We start from the raw sequence: 15,770 nt of genomic DNA, 5'->3' as shown, positions 1-15,770 counted from the left end.
CAAGAAAAAAACAATATTTAGGAGAAAGTATGGTTTAAGTTGACCAACAAGTCTCTGTCACTTCCACTCAAGATTTAACTCCATGTTTTGGATATCTTCCTAAGCAAATAATTAATTCACTTCTCTTTGCTATCTATTCAAACAATAATCTGAAATTAATAAAATATTACATATTACACAAAACATGATTATTAGAAGAAACAAAAAATATAATTAGATTAGAATTTATATAATCGTTTTCTAATTAACTAAATATGTATATTACTGTATTTTTTTTTTTTTGGTGTGACGTATATTACTGTATATTTTAACGAATTTAATATACTGTATCATATCATAATCCCACACTAATGACCAAAATCTACCTTTTCGTGTATTTTTGTTTGTCAATAAATCAGTAATAGTGACTCACTTGCCTTCCTTGACTTGTCCTTCTCCTTCGTGAGCTATATTGTTTTGTTTCCACTGGCTTCTTATCTCTATCTTTCTTTCTAACAATACATAAGACCTTCACCAAGACGCTTCATTTTGTTTTTTCTTTCAGCATTTTCTTTCTTTCTTTCTACACTACACAATGATCAATCTGTTTTTGTCACCGACAAAATTTATGTCCCTTAGGATCATATGGATGCTCTTTGTTATCCCATCTTGTATTTTCTCATCTAATGATCTTTATAGACACTGCAGTCAACCGATTAACTGCGGTAATCAGAACGGTCTCTTGTACCCATTCTGGATTCCTGGCAAAGAAGAGTGCGGCCACCCAGAGTTCAAGCTCGAGTGCAGCGCAAGATTTGCAGAGGTTAGCTTCTCCTCTGTAACGTTCAGAATCTTGGACGCTAATTATATCTCTGGTACCATAAGACTAGCCAGATCCGATCTTATCAACGATCTTTGTCCGTCTGCTCCTTTAAATGTTCCCTTCGTGGAAAACATCCTTTCATTTGCTCCCAACACCGACTTGATAACAATTTTTTACGGCTGCGACGTTTCACGGGTGGTTTATACTTATGGTGGCATGCTTGGTTGTCCGATTGATAAGACTACTCTCAAAAGAAATTACTATGTGACGAGAAACCTCTCGTCTCCTCTACTTCAAGGGATCAGTTCATCTTTAAACGACTTCAGGAGATTTTGCGAAAGAAACGTTAGTATTCCCGCATCTGGACCTTCCCTCGACACACTACAGACAGGTCCGACTACAGTTAAACTAAAAAACGCTCTTGAAGATGGTTTTGAGCTTGGTCTGAACCAGGAATGTCAGATGTGCATAGGTTCTGGGGGTGCTTGTGGATATAATAAGAGCTCAAGTGGATTCATCTGTTATTGTGTAGATGAACCACGTAATGGTACTTGCGATTCAAGAAAAAATGGTAACATTTCTTGCTTATAGTTTCCTAATGTTTTTTTTTTTTTATGAACCACCACTTAGGTAATGAGTTCATTTGGTGTCGTTCGATTGATGCAGGAATCGCTCATGGAGCTGGGGCAAAAATAATAGGTGCTTAACCTGACCTTATTGCTAAAGTATACCTGAGTAAATTCTGAAAATTTTTAATCCTGTAGAGATGATTTTTTTTTCTTACAATAGGTTCAGGAGTAGGTGTCATTCTGTTCATGGTCCTGGTTTTAACGTTGTTTCTCCTAATTCTCCGAAAGAGGAGAACATCGCATGATCTTGGTCAACAAAACCTCAAGACACTTCCACAACCAAGACTCAATGCACTGATTCCACTGAAGCAGTATAGTTACGCACAAGTGAAGAGAATTACAAAGTCATTCACGGAACAGATTGGGAGCGGCGGATTTGGAATTGTCTATAAAGGAACCCTTTGTGATGGACGTTTTGTTGCGGTGAAGGTTTTGAAAGACATAAAGGGTGATAATGGTGAAGATTTCATCAATGAAGTTGCAAGCATGAGTCAAACATCTCATGTCAACATTGTTACCCTCCTAGGATTCTGCTCTGAAGGTTCCAAGAGAGCAATTATTTATGAATTTCTTGAAAATGGGTGTCTTGATAAGTTCCTCTCGGACAAGACCAAAATGGATATAGATTGTACAACACTTTCAAGAATTGCGCTTGGAGTTGCTCGTGGTCTAGAGTACTTGCACCATGGCTGCAAAACAAGGATTGTACATTTTGACATAAAACCACAGAATGTACTACTAGACGACAATCTTTGCCCCAAAGTTTCAGACTTTGGCCTTGCTAAGCTTTGTGAGAAGAAAGAGAGCATCTTGTCATTGCTAGACACAAGAGGTACAATAGGATACATTGCACCTGAACTGTTTTCAAAAATGTACGGTAGAGTTTCCCACAAGTCAGACGTGTATAGCTATGGAATGTTGGTCCTTGAGATGATAGGAGCAACAAGGAATAAAGAAAGACCTACTCAAAATTCTGCATCGAACACAAGCTCAATGTACTTTCCTGGATGGGTATACAAGGATCTTGAGAAGGGAGACATTGCAAGTTTTATCGACGATGGAATCAACCGCAAAGATGAGGAGATAATCAAGCAGATGACATTGGTCGGTTTGTGGTGTATTCAATGTTCTCCATCAGATCGTCCAGCGATGAACAGAGTTGTGGAGATGATGGAAGGAAACCTTGATGCTCTTGAAGTCCCTCCTAGGCCTGTTTTCCAAATTCCGTCAGCGCCTTTTGAAGATTCTTCTACGCTTTCGGAGGATACGTCGGGATGCGAAAGCAACAAAGTGCATTCATCAATCTAATATATCATCTACATAATTAGAGTGTTTTTAATATGATTTTCAATGTAATATTCTTATATTTAAACCATGTTATCCCTTATATATTAACTAGAGAGAGTGTACTAATATCACCAACTTCATGCACAACATCAAAACAAACAAAATGAAAATTATGCACCAAAAGGCTCCGAATTAAATTATTTTGCTATTTTACTTTGTCCCTTCTGCATCTCCTCTGGCTATTTGTAAGAGTAACAATAAACCATAAAATTTAGCGCTCTAGAGAAATTTATATAAATAGTCCTTACAACCGCTTACAATGAATACTAATTTTGAGTGAGAAGAATTTAAGCTAGTAAGTTGTAACTATGGCAAAAGTTGTTACATTTACAGCGTATTTTTTAGAGCTTGTAGGTACGATAGAGACCATCAAAATTGTGAACTCTTCGAGGTTTCATATTCTAACTTCATACTACGGATCGATCTTGATCTCCCAGCCGGATATCCGGCTCCGGCCCAGGCCTAATAAATGGTATCAGCTGACCCCATTATCGGCAAGTAGCTTTCTTATAAACTCATTCCCACTATAGACTTAAGTTCCAAGAAAAAGGCTTTGGAAGAAAAGAGCCACACACCAATATCTCTAATATCCCAGTTTCGATTTTCTGAGTCAACTAATAAACACAAGTGATAATAGAAGACTCCTAGTGATGTGAGTGCCGGACGGCCTAGCGGCTCGGACGGAGGTCAGAATCATGGGACGCTCTGGAAATAGAGGACTTTCCTCGGACCAAAGGAAACTCGGTAAAAGACCGACGAGAATGGACGGTGGAAACGAGATTTGAGACCGAATGAACGAGTGGAACGCGGATCCGGTCGAGCAGCTACTTGACCGCGGTTGGTCAGACGGATGAAATACGGTAGCGGATGGATGGTACGGTCGGAAATGGGACGGCGGCTAGCGAACCGAGTGAAAAACTCGACCTCGGTTCACTAGGGAAGATAGGGTCGAAACGGAGCACAACGAACGGTCGGGACCGAACGTCGTTCGGTAGAGATGGAGGGAAGGTGGATCGATGCAACGACACACGGGAGATGGCACGGCCCGTGATACGGTCGGACTAGAAGGTCTCGAACCCGGTTCGCGAACCTTCTAGGATTCTCTGGAGCTAAGTCCCGGACTTGGGCGGAAGAAAGGAGTGAGACGAGAAACAAAGATTCTCTCTTTGGGAATTTTAATTCTTATTCAAGTCTGAGTTTTACAATGAGGGTTTAGGCCTTTATATAGACCATAAATAGGAGACACTAGAACCCTAGACATGCGGCCAAAGCTAAGGAACACACATGTCCCTAAAGGCAAAAGCAAAAGTAATTCAAAACAAAGACCAATCCAACGGTCATAAGAGAGTTCAAAGGAAATAAAGTAAAGGAAGGAAGGAGATAGGGTTGCCACGTCATTGGCTGGACGCGGTGGATATGATCTTCACTTCCTTGGCCCATAATCTTGTCAATGAAAGTTTCCAAGTCATGAGCCAAGCGGGAACGAAGTGGAGATGCACTAGAGCTTGCTACCTCCTTAAAACCTCTTTGGTAACCCATTGGGACAATAGGAAAAAGAGTACAGCTCCTTCTAATGACTTAGGGGTGTCTTCACGCTTGCGTGATGGTGAATACACGCGAATCAAGCTTCCCAAAGCTGGTCGCAACTCAAGGCTCTTCAGTGCTGATGCTAGCCATGAGCCATTGGTGTAAAGGTTGGAGCTTGGTCTAGAACTGCCCATTAGATGACCTTGTCTTGCTCCTCCTTGATGATCCTTGGGGACTGAATGATGCCACGTTGGTGTTCCAGGTCAGATACTTGCCGAATATGGTAGTTCCTAGACGCTAGTACCGGTCGTCCGAGTGTCCGAGAGATTGACCGAGGGGTGGCCGAGAGACGTCCGAGAGTTGCGAGTGTTCACGGCCGAGTGACCGATCCCGTGCTCACATCATTCCCTCCCTCTTATAGAAGTTTTGACCTCAAAACTTTGCTCATAACCTGGATCAAAAAGGAAAACCCAGATCAGCAGCATCAAAAGTTCAACCGCGGTTTAATTTACCAGGATCAAAAGGAAACAGTAAGGCCTTAAGAGAAAAGGATAAGACTTCCCCGGTAAGGCCGATGGCGTTCGTTGCTCTGATCCCTTCTTGAACCGTGGTTGGTTGCTTAAGCTCTCTAGGATGCCACACAAAAGTTTGATCCACTCCAAAGTTGGAAAAATGTGTCGCCATAGGACCTTGTGCAGTAAAGATCTTGGCGCTAAGGGTGGAGAAGGGTGGCACGGTATTGGTAACTCCCAGCTAGAGCATACTACTCGAAGTAGTCAAGAATAATACCGAGTGAAAGGACCCTTCAATGGCCATCTTCGGTGGCCCAGCTAGCTTGAAACTCCCCATTACCGAGTGAGCATCAAATAGGGAACTGATCGCACGGCCAGAATCTTCTTTGGCATCGCCTAATGACTCGGTACGCATCTCGGATGAGGATTCATGTACCATGGTCGGCTATGGATGCGGCGGTCGAGTGTTGGCTCGGTCGTCAAGAGCGGTAAGGAGTTGACCTTGGTCCGCGTAACAGCTGGAACTTGCATCTCCGAGTACGTAAGCTTGGTGGTCAGGCGGCTCGGGTGGCTTCTCTACGATTCCGCCTGAACCATAGACGTCCTCTATATTGTCCGGTTCATGCCCATATTGCTCCGTTGGTGTGGCGTCCTCGATCAAGTTGGTACTCGGCATGTTCTGTGTCAAAGCATCTTGTTCCGGCTGGTAAGGAACTCGTGGGACCGGCGTTGGTGAAGGCACAAGAACCGAGTGTTGGTTCCGTGATGATTCTCCAAGGGCGTAAGATGTCTCTACTTGGCCCAACATTTCTCCGAGGTGTTGGAGTTGAGATTGGATAGAAATCAACTCGTCCATGAAACTTGTTGCTTCGGGAGAATGCACCGGCTTCCTTGAATCTTGTCCCCTTGACTTAGTCCGTGATTCCACAATGCTTGCCTTGGCCTTGTTTTGACCACGGCTAGAGTTGTCGGCTGGTGCTGCACGTGGTGCCCAGCTCGGGAGGCCTCTGTTGCTTGTACGGTCGGCACCTGTCTTGCCGGATGATGTGTACGGTGTCCAGGTTGGAATTCTTTGGCCGCGTCTTGGCACCTTCTCCTTAGGCTCTCGGTGATATGTGGACGCGGCACAGTAAGAACCCAAGTCATCACTATCGGACTCTTCGTAGAGATTCACAACGGGCTTGCTATGGCGTGTAGCTTGTGAAGTAGATGGCCAATAGTAACTCGACGGTCCATGCTCGTGTTCCTCAGGATGCGGTCGTTCTTCAAAGTCCTTATCGTACCATGGTTCGTACTCGGTAGCCTCCGGTTCCAGATCGGTACCATGGTGTTCATCGTACCATGGCTCGTCCTCGGTGGCCTCTTGCTCCAGGTCTAGGCCATGGCCTTCATCATACCATGATTCCAACTCGGAATCGTTCCCATCAGGTTCCATGCTTGATCAGTGTGGAATCAAACGTTGCATGTTGATCGCTTACTTGGAAGCGGTCTCGGAACGAAGTATGGTCGACGGTACGAACGACTATCAGAGATCATCGACGGTACGGACGGCGGTACGGACGGCCGATGGTGGTCGGAAGACGGTAGGGGTGGCTGCTACGGATAGCCAACGTTGGTCATACGTCGATACGGATGGCCAACGGTTTGTTGGATGGCTATCGGAAGGCTGAGTCAGAAGGCTGGTGCGGATGGCCGATGGATATCGGACGTCGGCCCGGACGATGATACGCGATACACGATACAAGCTTGAACGATGATACGTGGATGTTGATATGTGCGCTGGACGGTGATACGCGGATGCGACTATACGATCGGACGTCACGCGAGCGGTACGATCGATGGCTCGATCGGTGGATCGGTCGTGACGTGGCAATGGTACCTCATCAAAACAAAAACGAATATACGTTAGGATAACGCGACCAAAGCTGGCAGATAAGATATTTTCTAGGCAGCAGTCAAAGATTAAGGACAGCAAGGCAATAACGACAACCTAAAACTAAACAAAAGAACCTACACGCGCCTAAAAGCAATCACACGCACAAAAAGCAAAATTTTGGGACCACAACATGAAATGAAAAGCAAACACTCTACTTTATGGATCTAACAAGTCCTAAGCAAGAACAACGATGAACAAACACAGAAACAAGATGAACGAACGAAGGAACAAACGATCTAACGATGGCACAACGCATAAATCGAAAACTAATGGACCTAAGCGACGCTAAGGACGAAACTAAGGAACCGCAAAGACACAAAGGCAAAAGCTTTAATGATAAATGGAAAATATCTAATGTTTCAGAAAGACACAACCTTTGGAGGAGCTTTTAGCTCTGATACCAACTGATGTGAGCGCCGGACGGCCTAGCGGCTCGGACGGAGGTCGGAGTCGTGGGACACTCTGGAAATAGAGGACTTTCCTCGGACCAAAAGAAACTCGGTAAAAGACCGACGAGAATGGACGGTGGAAACAAGATTTGAGACCAAATGAACAAGTGGAACGCGGATCCGGTCGAGCAGCTGCTTGACCGCGGTTGGTCGGATGAATGAAATACGGTAGAGGATGGATGGTACAGTTGGAAATGGGACGGCGGGTAGCGAATCGAGTGAAAAACTCGACCTCACTTCACTAGGGAAGATGGGGTCGAAACGGAGCACAACGAACGGTCGGGACCGAATGTCATTCGGTAGAGATGGACGGAAGGTGGATCGATGTGATGACACATGGGAGATGGCACGGCCCGTGATACGGTCAGACTAGAAGGTCTCGAACCCGGTTCGCGAACCTTCTAGGATTTCTCTGGAGCCAAGTCCCGGATTTGGGCGGAAGAGAGAGTGAGACGAGAAACAAAGATTCTCTCTTTGGGAATTTTAATTCTTATTCAAGTCTGAGTTTTACAATGAGGGTTTAGGCCTTTATATAGGGAGGCTTACANGCTCGATCGGTGGATCGGTCGTGACGTGGCAATGGTACCTCATCAAAACAAAAACGAATATACGTTAGGATAACGCGACCAAAGCTGGCAGATAAGATATTTTCTAGGCAGCAGTCAAAGATTAAGGACAGCAAGGCAATAACGACAACCTAAAACTAAACAAAAGAACCTACACGCGCCTAAAAGCAATCACACGCACAAAAAGCAAAATTTTGGGACCACAACATGAAATGAAAAGCAAACACTCTACTTTATGGATCTAACAAGTCCTAAGCAAGAACAACGATGAACAAACACAGAAACAAGATGAACGAACGAAGGAACAAACGATCTAACGATGGCACAACGCATAAATCGAAAACTAATGGACCTAAGCGACGCTAAGGACGAAACTAAGGAACCGCAAAGACACAAAGGCAAAAGCTTTAATGATAAATGGAAAATATCTAATGTTTCAGAAAGACACAACCTTTGGAGGAGCTTTTAGCTCTGATACCAACTGATGTGAGCGCCGGACGGCCTAGCGGCTCGGACGGAGGTCGGAGTCGTGGGACACTCTGGAAATAGAGGACTTTCCTCGGACCAAAAGAAACTCGGTAAAAGACCGACGAGAATGGACGGTGGAAACAAGATTTGAGACCAAATGAACAAGTGGAACGCGGATCCGGTCGAGCAGCTGCTTGACCGCGGTTGGTCGGATGAATGAAATACGGTAGAGGATGGATGGTACAGTTGGAAATGGGACGGCGGGTAGCGAATCGAGTGAAAAACTCGACCTCACTTCACTAGGGAAGATGGGGTCGAAACGGAGCACAACGAACGGTCGGGACCGAATGTCATTCGGTAGAGATGGACGGAAGGTGGATCGATGTGATGACACATGGGAGATGGCACGGCCCGTGATACGGTCAGACTAGAAGGTCTCGAACCCGGTTCGCGAACCTTCTAGGATTTCTCTGGAGCCAAGTCCCGGATTTGGGCGGAAGAGAGAGTGAGACGAGAAACAAAGATTCTCTCTTTGGGAATTTTAATTCTTATTCAAGTCTGAGTTTTACAATGAGGGTTTAGGCCTTTATATAGGGAGGCTTACAAATGGGAGACACTAGAACTCTAGACATGCGGCCAAAGCTAAGGAACACACATGTCCCTAAAGGCACAAGCAAAAGCAATTTAAAACAAAGACCAATCCAACGGTCATAAGAAAGTTCAAAGGAAATAAAGTAAAGGAAGGAAGGAGATAGTGTTGCCACATCATTGGCTGGACGCGGTGGATAGGATCTTCACTTCTTTGGCCTATGATCTTGTCAATGAAAGTTTCCAAGTCATGAGCCAAGCGCGAACGAAGTAGAGATGCACTAGAGCTCGCTGCCTCGTTAAAACCTCTTTGGTAAACCCATTGGGACAAACCCAAAGTAGGAAAAAGAGTACAGCTCCTTCTAATGACTTAGGGGTGTCTTCAGGCTTGCGTGATGGTCAAGACACGCGAATCAAGCTTACCAAAGGTGGTCGCAACTCAAGACTCTTCAGTGGTGATGCAAGCCATGAGCCATTGGTGTAAAGGTTGGAGCTTGGCCTGAAACTGCCCATTAGATGACCTTGTCTTGCTCCTCCTTGATGATCCTTGGGGACTGAATGATGCCACGTTGGTGTTCCGGGTCAGATACTTGCCGCCTACGGTAGTTACTGGATGCTAGTACCGGTTGTCCAAGCGTCCGAGAGGTGTCCGAGAGATTGACCGAGGGGTGGCCGAGAGACGTCCGAGAGTTGCGAGTGTTCACGGCCGAGTGACCGATCCCGTGCTCACATCACCTAGTCTCTCTATAACTTTTCTTGGTCCTTCACAACCTTCATTGTTTCCAATTATCTCTCTCTCTCTCTCTCTCTCTCTTTATCACTCTCTCTCTCTTTGTTTCCTCACAATACAAGAGAGACAGTTCATAGATCAAACGAATCATGTACTATCTCCCCACTTTTTTCCTGATCTACTTGTTCCTTTTCTCCTTATTTTCCCCTCTTATTTCTACTTCAAGTAGGTGTGAGGCTCATTTTCAGTGTGGGAACATCACCGTTGGTTTCCCCTTGTGGGGAGGGAGTCGTAGCAAATATTTCGGTCATCCATTGCTGGAGCTTCACTGCTATTACAACATCACTTCTTTATTCATCTCAGACCACGTGTACCATGTTCTCCATATAAATCAAACATCATACACTCTTAAATTTGTCAGTCGAGACCTACTGCAAGAGCCTTTTTGCTCCTCTACAAACACCAACGAAACCTTACCTCCAGAGTTTTTCAACCTTTTGCCAACCTACAAGAGCACTACATTCCACCGTTTATATGTTTCTCCTCACCGTTCGAGTTATACATGTCCTGAGATAGGTACGATCTTCGTGTCTGAAAACCCTTTATATAAGACATGCCTTTCCAGTTTCACCGTGAAGGTTCCTATGAGTTTCCTTACAAAAGAGAAAGAGTTGGATCTGCAAATTTTGGAAAGTGTTTTAAGAAAAGGATTTGAGGTGAAGGTGAAGATCGATGAGAAAGTGTGTCAAGAATGTTCATCCTCTCGTGGAATCTGTAGCTACGATGAAACCTTGCCATCTGGAGTTAAATGCAATCCACTCTATCCATCAACTGGTAAGAATAGATTGCTCACAACTGGATTTCCTCATTCTATATGCCTTCTGAAATATCATTAGCTTGTGTAGTCCCTCTCTAAGCAATCTTTTCCGTCACTTTTCACTTGTTGCATTTTCTTCTTCTCTAATTACTTGCTGTAAACTCCATATATCATCTAAAACTGAAATGACCTTTGGTGCCGTTCCATTGATGCAGGAATCTCTTCTAAAGCGATAACAGGTGATTAATCTTCTCTTATTCTATAAATATACGTACAAGTCTAATGGTCTTCCATAAGAACCACCCCTGTTCCCACACACCTTTTGATTCAGAGTAGTGTATTGAGTTCCAACTAACTTTTGGTCTTGTTCCATTGTTGCAGGAATCTCTTCTAAAGCGAAAATAGGTGATTAACTAACCTTCTCCTATTATTTATATATTACCTAAGATAGTTCTTAGTCAAACGATTTATTAACTGCATAATTTTCTTCGTTCAGGTTTAGGAGTAGGTGTTACTCTGTTTCTGTTCCTGGTCTTAACAACATTGTTTCTCCAATTTCTCCGAAAGAGAAAGAGAAAAACATCACAAGACCTAGGTCAACAGAACGTCAAGGCACTTATTCCACAACAAAAACTCAAAGCACTTATTACACTTAAGCAGTATAGCTACGCACAAGTGAAGAGAATAACAAAATCATTCCCGGAAGAGGTAGGGAGAGGAGGATTCAAAACTGTGTACCGAGGAACCCTTTCTGATGGTTGCATGGTTGCAGCGAATGAAATGGACACAAGAGGAAGACAATGTTCTGTATATTGAACTTAGTTGAGTACATAGCTTATATAAGCCAAGAGAGAATCGCAGGTCATAAATACAAAGATATGTGCGATAAATCAGGAAGTAATTAAATAATTGACAATGTGACAACCCGTCCGTGGACCCCACTAGCCTCACTGCTAGTTGCCCCCATAGGCTGGCCCTGTAGGGCATCGATCCTAACCCATCACTGTGGATTAACTCACATAATCCACCAGTAGGTTATTGGTGCATCAGGCGTTCCTCGAACCCTGGTCCCTCACCCTTTAACAACCTTCCCACATGACCGTCCGTGGACCCCGTGAAATCCACATCCACATCACTTGAAAATACTTGGATGCTCTTGAAGTACCTCCTAGACCTGTTTTACAATGTTTCGTAGTGCCTCATTTCGAATCTTCCTAGATTTCAGAGGAAAATTTAATCTCCTCCTCTTAGTTTATGAGTATATCTCTGTGGTTTAATCTGTTATGATATTGTAAGATATGATTGTACCAAATCATATCTATTACCTTGGGAATCAGGGAGAAATATCTTAATCACTTAATATGTGATTTGATTGCATATATTTAGGAAGATTTACATATATTATTTAAGGATATATCTTTGTGTATATATAAAGCCTTATGACCATTGATAATAAACAATAAAACCTTTTCCAAATTATGTTTTCTTGACATGGTATCAGAGCGGGTCGATCCTTGTAGATCGATTATGACAATCGTCAAACGGTAATGAAGATGACGATGAAGACGGTGATATACGTTAAAAAAAAAATTGCTAAAACTTTTGACGATTCTCGCTCCCACATGATAAGACGAGGTGGATGAGAAGACGAAGACGGTAGCACCAGCGTATTGCCGCGACGGAGAACTCATGAGTCATTATCCCTTAAGTCAGTCCAGTGGTGCCCAGATCCGATGATGAAAAGATGCGATAGTGGAAAGCAGGAAGATGAACATGAAGAAGTTTTTGCCATCTTATGTTCTTTTAGCAAACGACGAACCCGACGAATCCAACGAACCCGACAAACCCGACAAACAAGAACACGACTTGAAGGATTTGAAGGGATCCTTGTGTCACACACAATTCTTGTGTTGTGATATCGACGAACCAGATCTCGGCAAGAAAAGCCGAGATGACTCAATTGTGGAGTATAACACCGTGATGAATACCGAAACCATGATGCGAAGATGAGGATATGATCATGTTCAAGTTGGGCATTTGCAAGCGGCATGCTCCAACTTGAGAGAGGGTGTTATGATATTGTAAGATATGATTGTACCAAATCATATCTATTACCTTGGGAGTCAGGGAAAAATATCTTAATCACTTAATATATGATTTGATTGCATATATTTAAGAAGATTTACATATATCATTTAAGGATATATCTTTGTGTATATATAGAGCCTTATGGCCATTGATAATAAACAAGAAAACCTTTTCCAAAATATGTTTTCTTGATAGAATCGTAAATGTTATTTGCATAAAATACAATAGAACACATGTTCAGAGCTGTCTCTAAGTTTATGAGTGCCACCGGCAAATGAAAAAAATGGGCTGCTTATATATGTATTTTTTTCAAAACTAAAGCAGTGAGATATTTAAAGAACGAAAAAAAGTAACAACAAAGGTTTGAACCAGAGATCCCAAACTCTCCCAGATATATTAACACCACTGGACTAAAGACAACTTTCTGTAAAATAGGGCCGAAAATTGTTTATAAAATATGCGGCCGTAAGCAGCTGCTTCATGAGCCTGGCCTTTGGGAAGACAACTTTCTGCACATGTTATTACTGAACTTGAAAGACCTCAGATACATTCTCTGATATTAGATCGATGACATTCGTGTGTATTTGTTTGAGTCATTGCTAAACACTTGTTTTAGCGAGACACGTGAAAGTCCTAAATCCTCTTTGTTCAGCTTAAGTATCATGACAAACAGATATAGCAGATAGTATGGTCCGGTTTTACACGCTAGTCCTTGTCAAAACCCTTTTTCCAACAAAATAATGTTTTACTACTAGTACTCTTTGGGGTTTAGTTTTAGTTGTCGTTTTAAAGTTAAAATTTTGTTTTGTAATAACTGTGTTTTAGATTTTCAATACAGTGTTTGTCAAAAATTCTAATTTTAACGAGAATTTTTTAGAAATACTCTTTTTGGTGTACTCCTTTTCAAAAATACCCCTTTTATCTACTCAATTTTAAAAATACCCCTTTTTAAATATGAAAAATTATAAAGTTTTGGTTCACAAGGTACTTCTAGACTATATCCAAATATTTATAAAGTTTTGAAACATTTTAAAAGGTTTTTACAAGGTTTTTAAAAGGTTTACAAGGTTTTAAAAAGGTTTACAAGGTTTTAAAAAGATTTTTAAACAGTTTTTAAAAGATTTTTAAACAGTTTTTAAAAGGTTTTTAAAAGATATTTATACTGTATTTATAAAATATATTAAAACTTTTACACATATATAAAAGTAATTGTGTATAGATTTATAAGCTTACACACAAATTCTGAAAATTTGCAAATTTTTAGTGGTTTTTTGGTAAAGTTTGAAAGAAGGGGTATTTTTGAAAAATGGTATTGCAAAAGTGGTATTTTCAAAATTCTCCCAGTTTTATCCCACATATGTATCCGAGAAAATTTTCAATATGATTCAGTTGTTCTATTTTTAATAAATTCCAAGAGGCATTGCTTCCTCCGGTTTGGGCTACCAACATTGGAGTTCTTTTCTATTTAGTGTTTGGTTGACAAAAAAAATTCAATTTTATCTTAATTATTTTAATGTACTTAAGACCAATAAAAAAATTAAAAATATATTAAAGATTAATAAAATAGAAAATTAATAATTCTTTTAATTTGTATAATGGGGTTATACTTATAGACGAAATTTTTGAAGACTCAAGATTGTTTATTTTTTCAACTTTTTAAGTTGAACGGGCTGAATAGTTTTTTCCAACATCTTCAACCTTTTCAATGCAAATGGTGAAAATTGGTTGAATAATTTTTTTCAACCTGATCAATCTCTGCAACCATTGCACCCAAAGACAAAGGGAATTGCTCTTACCAACAACACAATAACACAATTTTTTAAGACAATATTTTCTTCATGTTTGATTCTACAATGGATGATGCTGAAATACAAGAAATAAACTACTACTAAATTAGAACATGAAAACTAACTAAACTCTTGGTCACGTCATCCTGTTCCTCACGTTGTGTCTCATCAGACTTGGTCAATGAAATTGCGAGCATGAGCAACACATTTGATATCAATATTGTTTCCCTGCTTGGATTCCGCTCTGAAGGTTTCAAAAGAGCAATTATTCGCATTGAAAAAGAAATAACTATAACATTTGTCGTTATTGAACTCAGCCATATATCTATGTGGTATAATGTTGCATGGGTCTAAGAAAGCCAATAAAATATCTCAATCCTTCTTCCTCAGTTGATAGAGGATCTTGGGTCTCACCTACCTCTAGTCTTGTGCGTAAAATAATTATTAGTCTTTGATAACAAAAATGCGCACAATGTTAAGGGTTAAATAAAATTTTGGTCTAACAATTAATCTTCTATGGCTGATAAGGAAAAGAAAACTATTTACTGTATGAAGAAAAACAAAATTTAGGAGAATAGGGTATATTAAGGGTTACCAATTAACAAGTCCCACTCAAGATTTAATTGTATGTTTTGGATCCTTTTGCGAGAAAACTGTTATGAAAAGACTTGTCTATGCTAAATACTAATATAAATAAATATAATTTATAAACATATAAAAACTAAACATACAAAATATGACATAAAATGTGATTATTCAATAAAAAGATAATCAGATAAATTGTAATAGGCCTTTTTAACATTATCTCTCATAAAATAATTTAAGAAAATATTTGAAGGTGAAAATGTTTTCTTAACTTTAACAAGGTTTCCGTTTGGAAGTTTGCCTGTAAGCCTGGTTAGACGGGTTTAAAATGTTTAAAACGATTTCATGAAAAAATTCAAGTCATGTCTCACATATATCGTCATATCACTTTCTCATTCCCTCTAAATGAAAAAGATAAAAATGATAAAAATGTCTCTTCGAATACTGACTAAAAAAATGGTATTTCCAATGCATAATAACAAAAATGTGATATTTTCGAAAATTGTCCAACGTCTTTTGTAGGATTTCTCGGAACACCAATGACAAATATCTCTCTACCTCAATTTCGTGTTTGTGTGTAATAATAGAGACTTCAAGAGTCCTTCATGGGCATTACCGTTTCCACTTGCTTCTTATCCTTACAAGACATGCATACGCCAAGAAAGAAAAAAATAACGTAAAAGTTGGTTAGAAAGACCAAACATAGGTTCCTTTAGTCCAACTCTTACATTATATACAAAAGCCATTCACCAATCTCATCATCTCTTTTCGTCTTCCTCACGTACCATTTTTTCTTATGTTCACTTACAATAACATAATCAGTCTTTCCCCGAAAAAATCTATGTCCATTAAAGTCATATGGTTGCTCTTTGTGATCCCATCTTGTGTTTTCTCAGCCAACGATCTTTATAGACACTGCAGTGAACCGTTTAACTGCGG

General features: G+C 41.0%; 1 protein-coding gene across 1 annotated transcript; it reads left to right on the top strand.

Moving 5' to 3' along the window:
* LOC104787691 (LEAF RUST 10 DISEASE-RESISTANCE LOCUS RECEPTOR-LIKE PROTEIN KINASE-like 2.7) lies at nucleotides 451-2,846 on the top strand. Its single transcript, XM_010513296.2, has 3 exons — nucleotides 451-1,373; nucleotides 1,469-1,501; nucleotides 1,592-2,846. Exons 1-3 carry the CDS (start codon nucleotides 575-577, stop codon nucleotides 2,737-2,739), a joined length of 1,980 nt encoding a protein of 659 aa, XP_010511598.1. The 5' UTR covers nucleotides 451-574; the 3' UTR covers nucleotides 2,740-2,846.

Source organism: Camelina sativa, chromosome 5 (genome assembly GCF_000633955.1).
Source record: "Camelina sativa cultivar DH55 chromosome 5, Cs, whole genome shotgun sequence".
Lineage (NCBI taxonomy): Eukaryota > Viridiplantae > Streptophyta > Magnoliopsida > Brassicales > Brassicaceae > Camelina > Camelina sativa.
Note: the sequence above shows the minus strand (reverse complement) of the source record. Positions and strands in the feature narration are given on the sequence as shown.

Excerpts from the sequence above, each read along its gene's own strand:
- LOC104787691 (XM_010513296.2), top strand. The coding sequence starts at position 575 with ATGATCAATCTGTTTTTGTCACCGACAAAATTTATGTCCCTTAGGATC. Across the intron at positions 1,374-1,468 it reads TTGCGATTCAAGAAAAAATG|GAATCGCTCATGGAGCTGGG; the intron begins GTAACATTTCTT and ends CGATTGATGCAG. Across the intron at positions 1,502-1,591 it reads AGCTGGGGCAAAAATAATAG|GTTCAGGAGTAGGTGTCATT; the intron begins GTGCTTAACCTG and ends TTCTTACAATAG.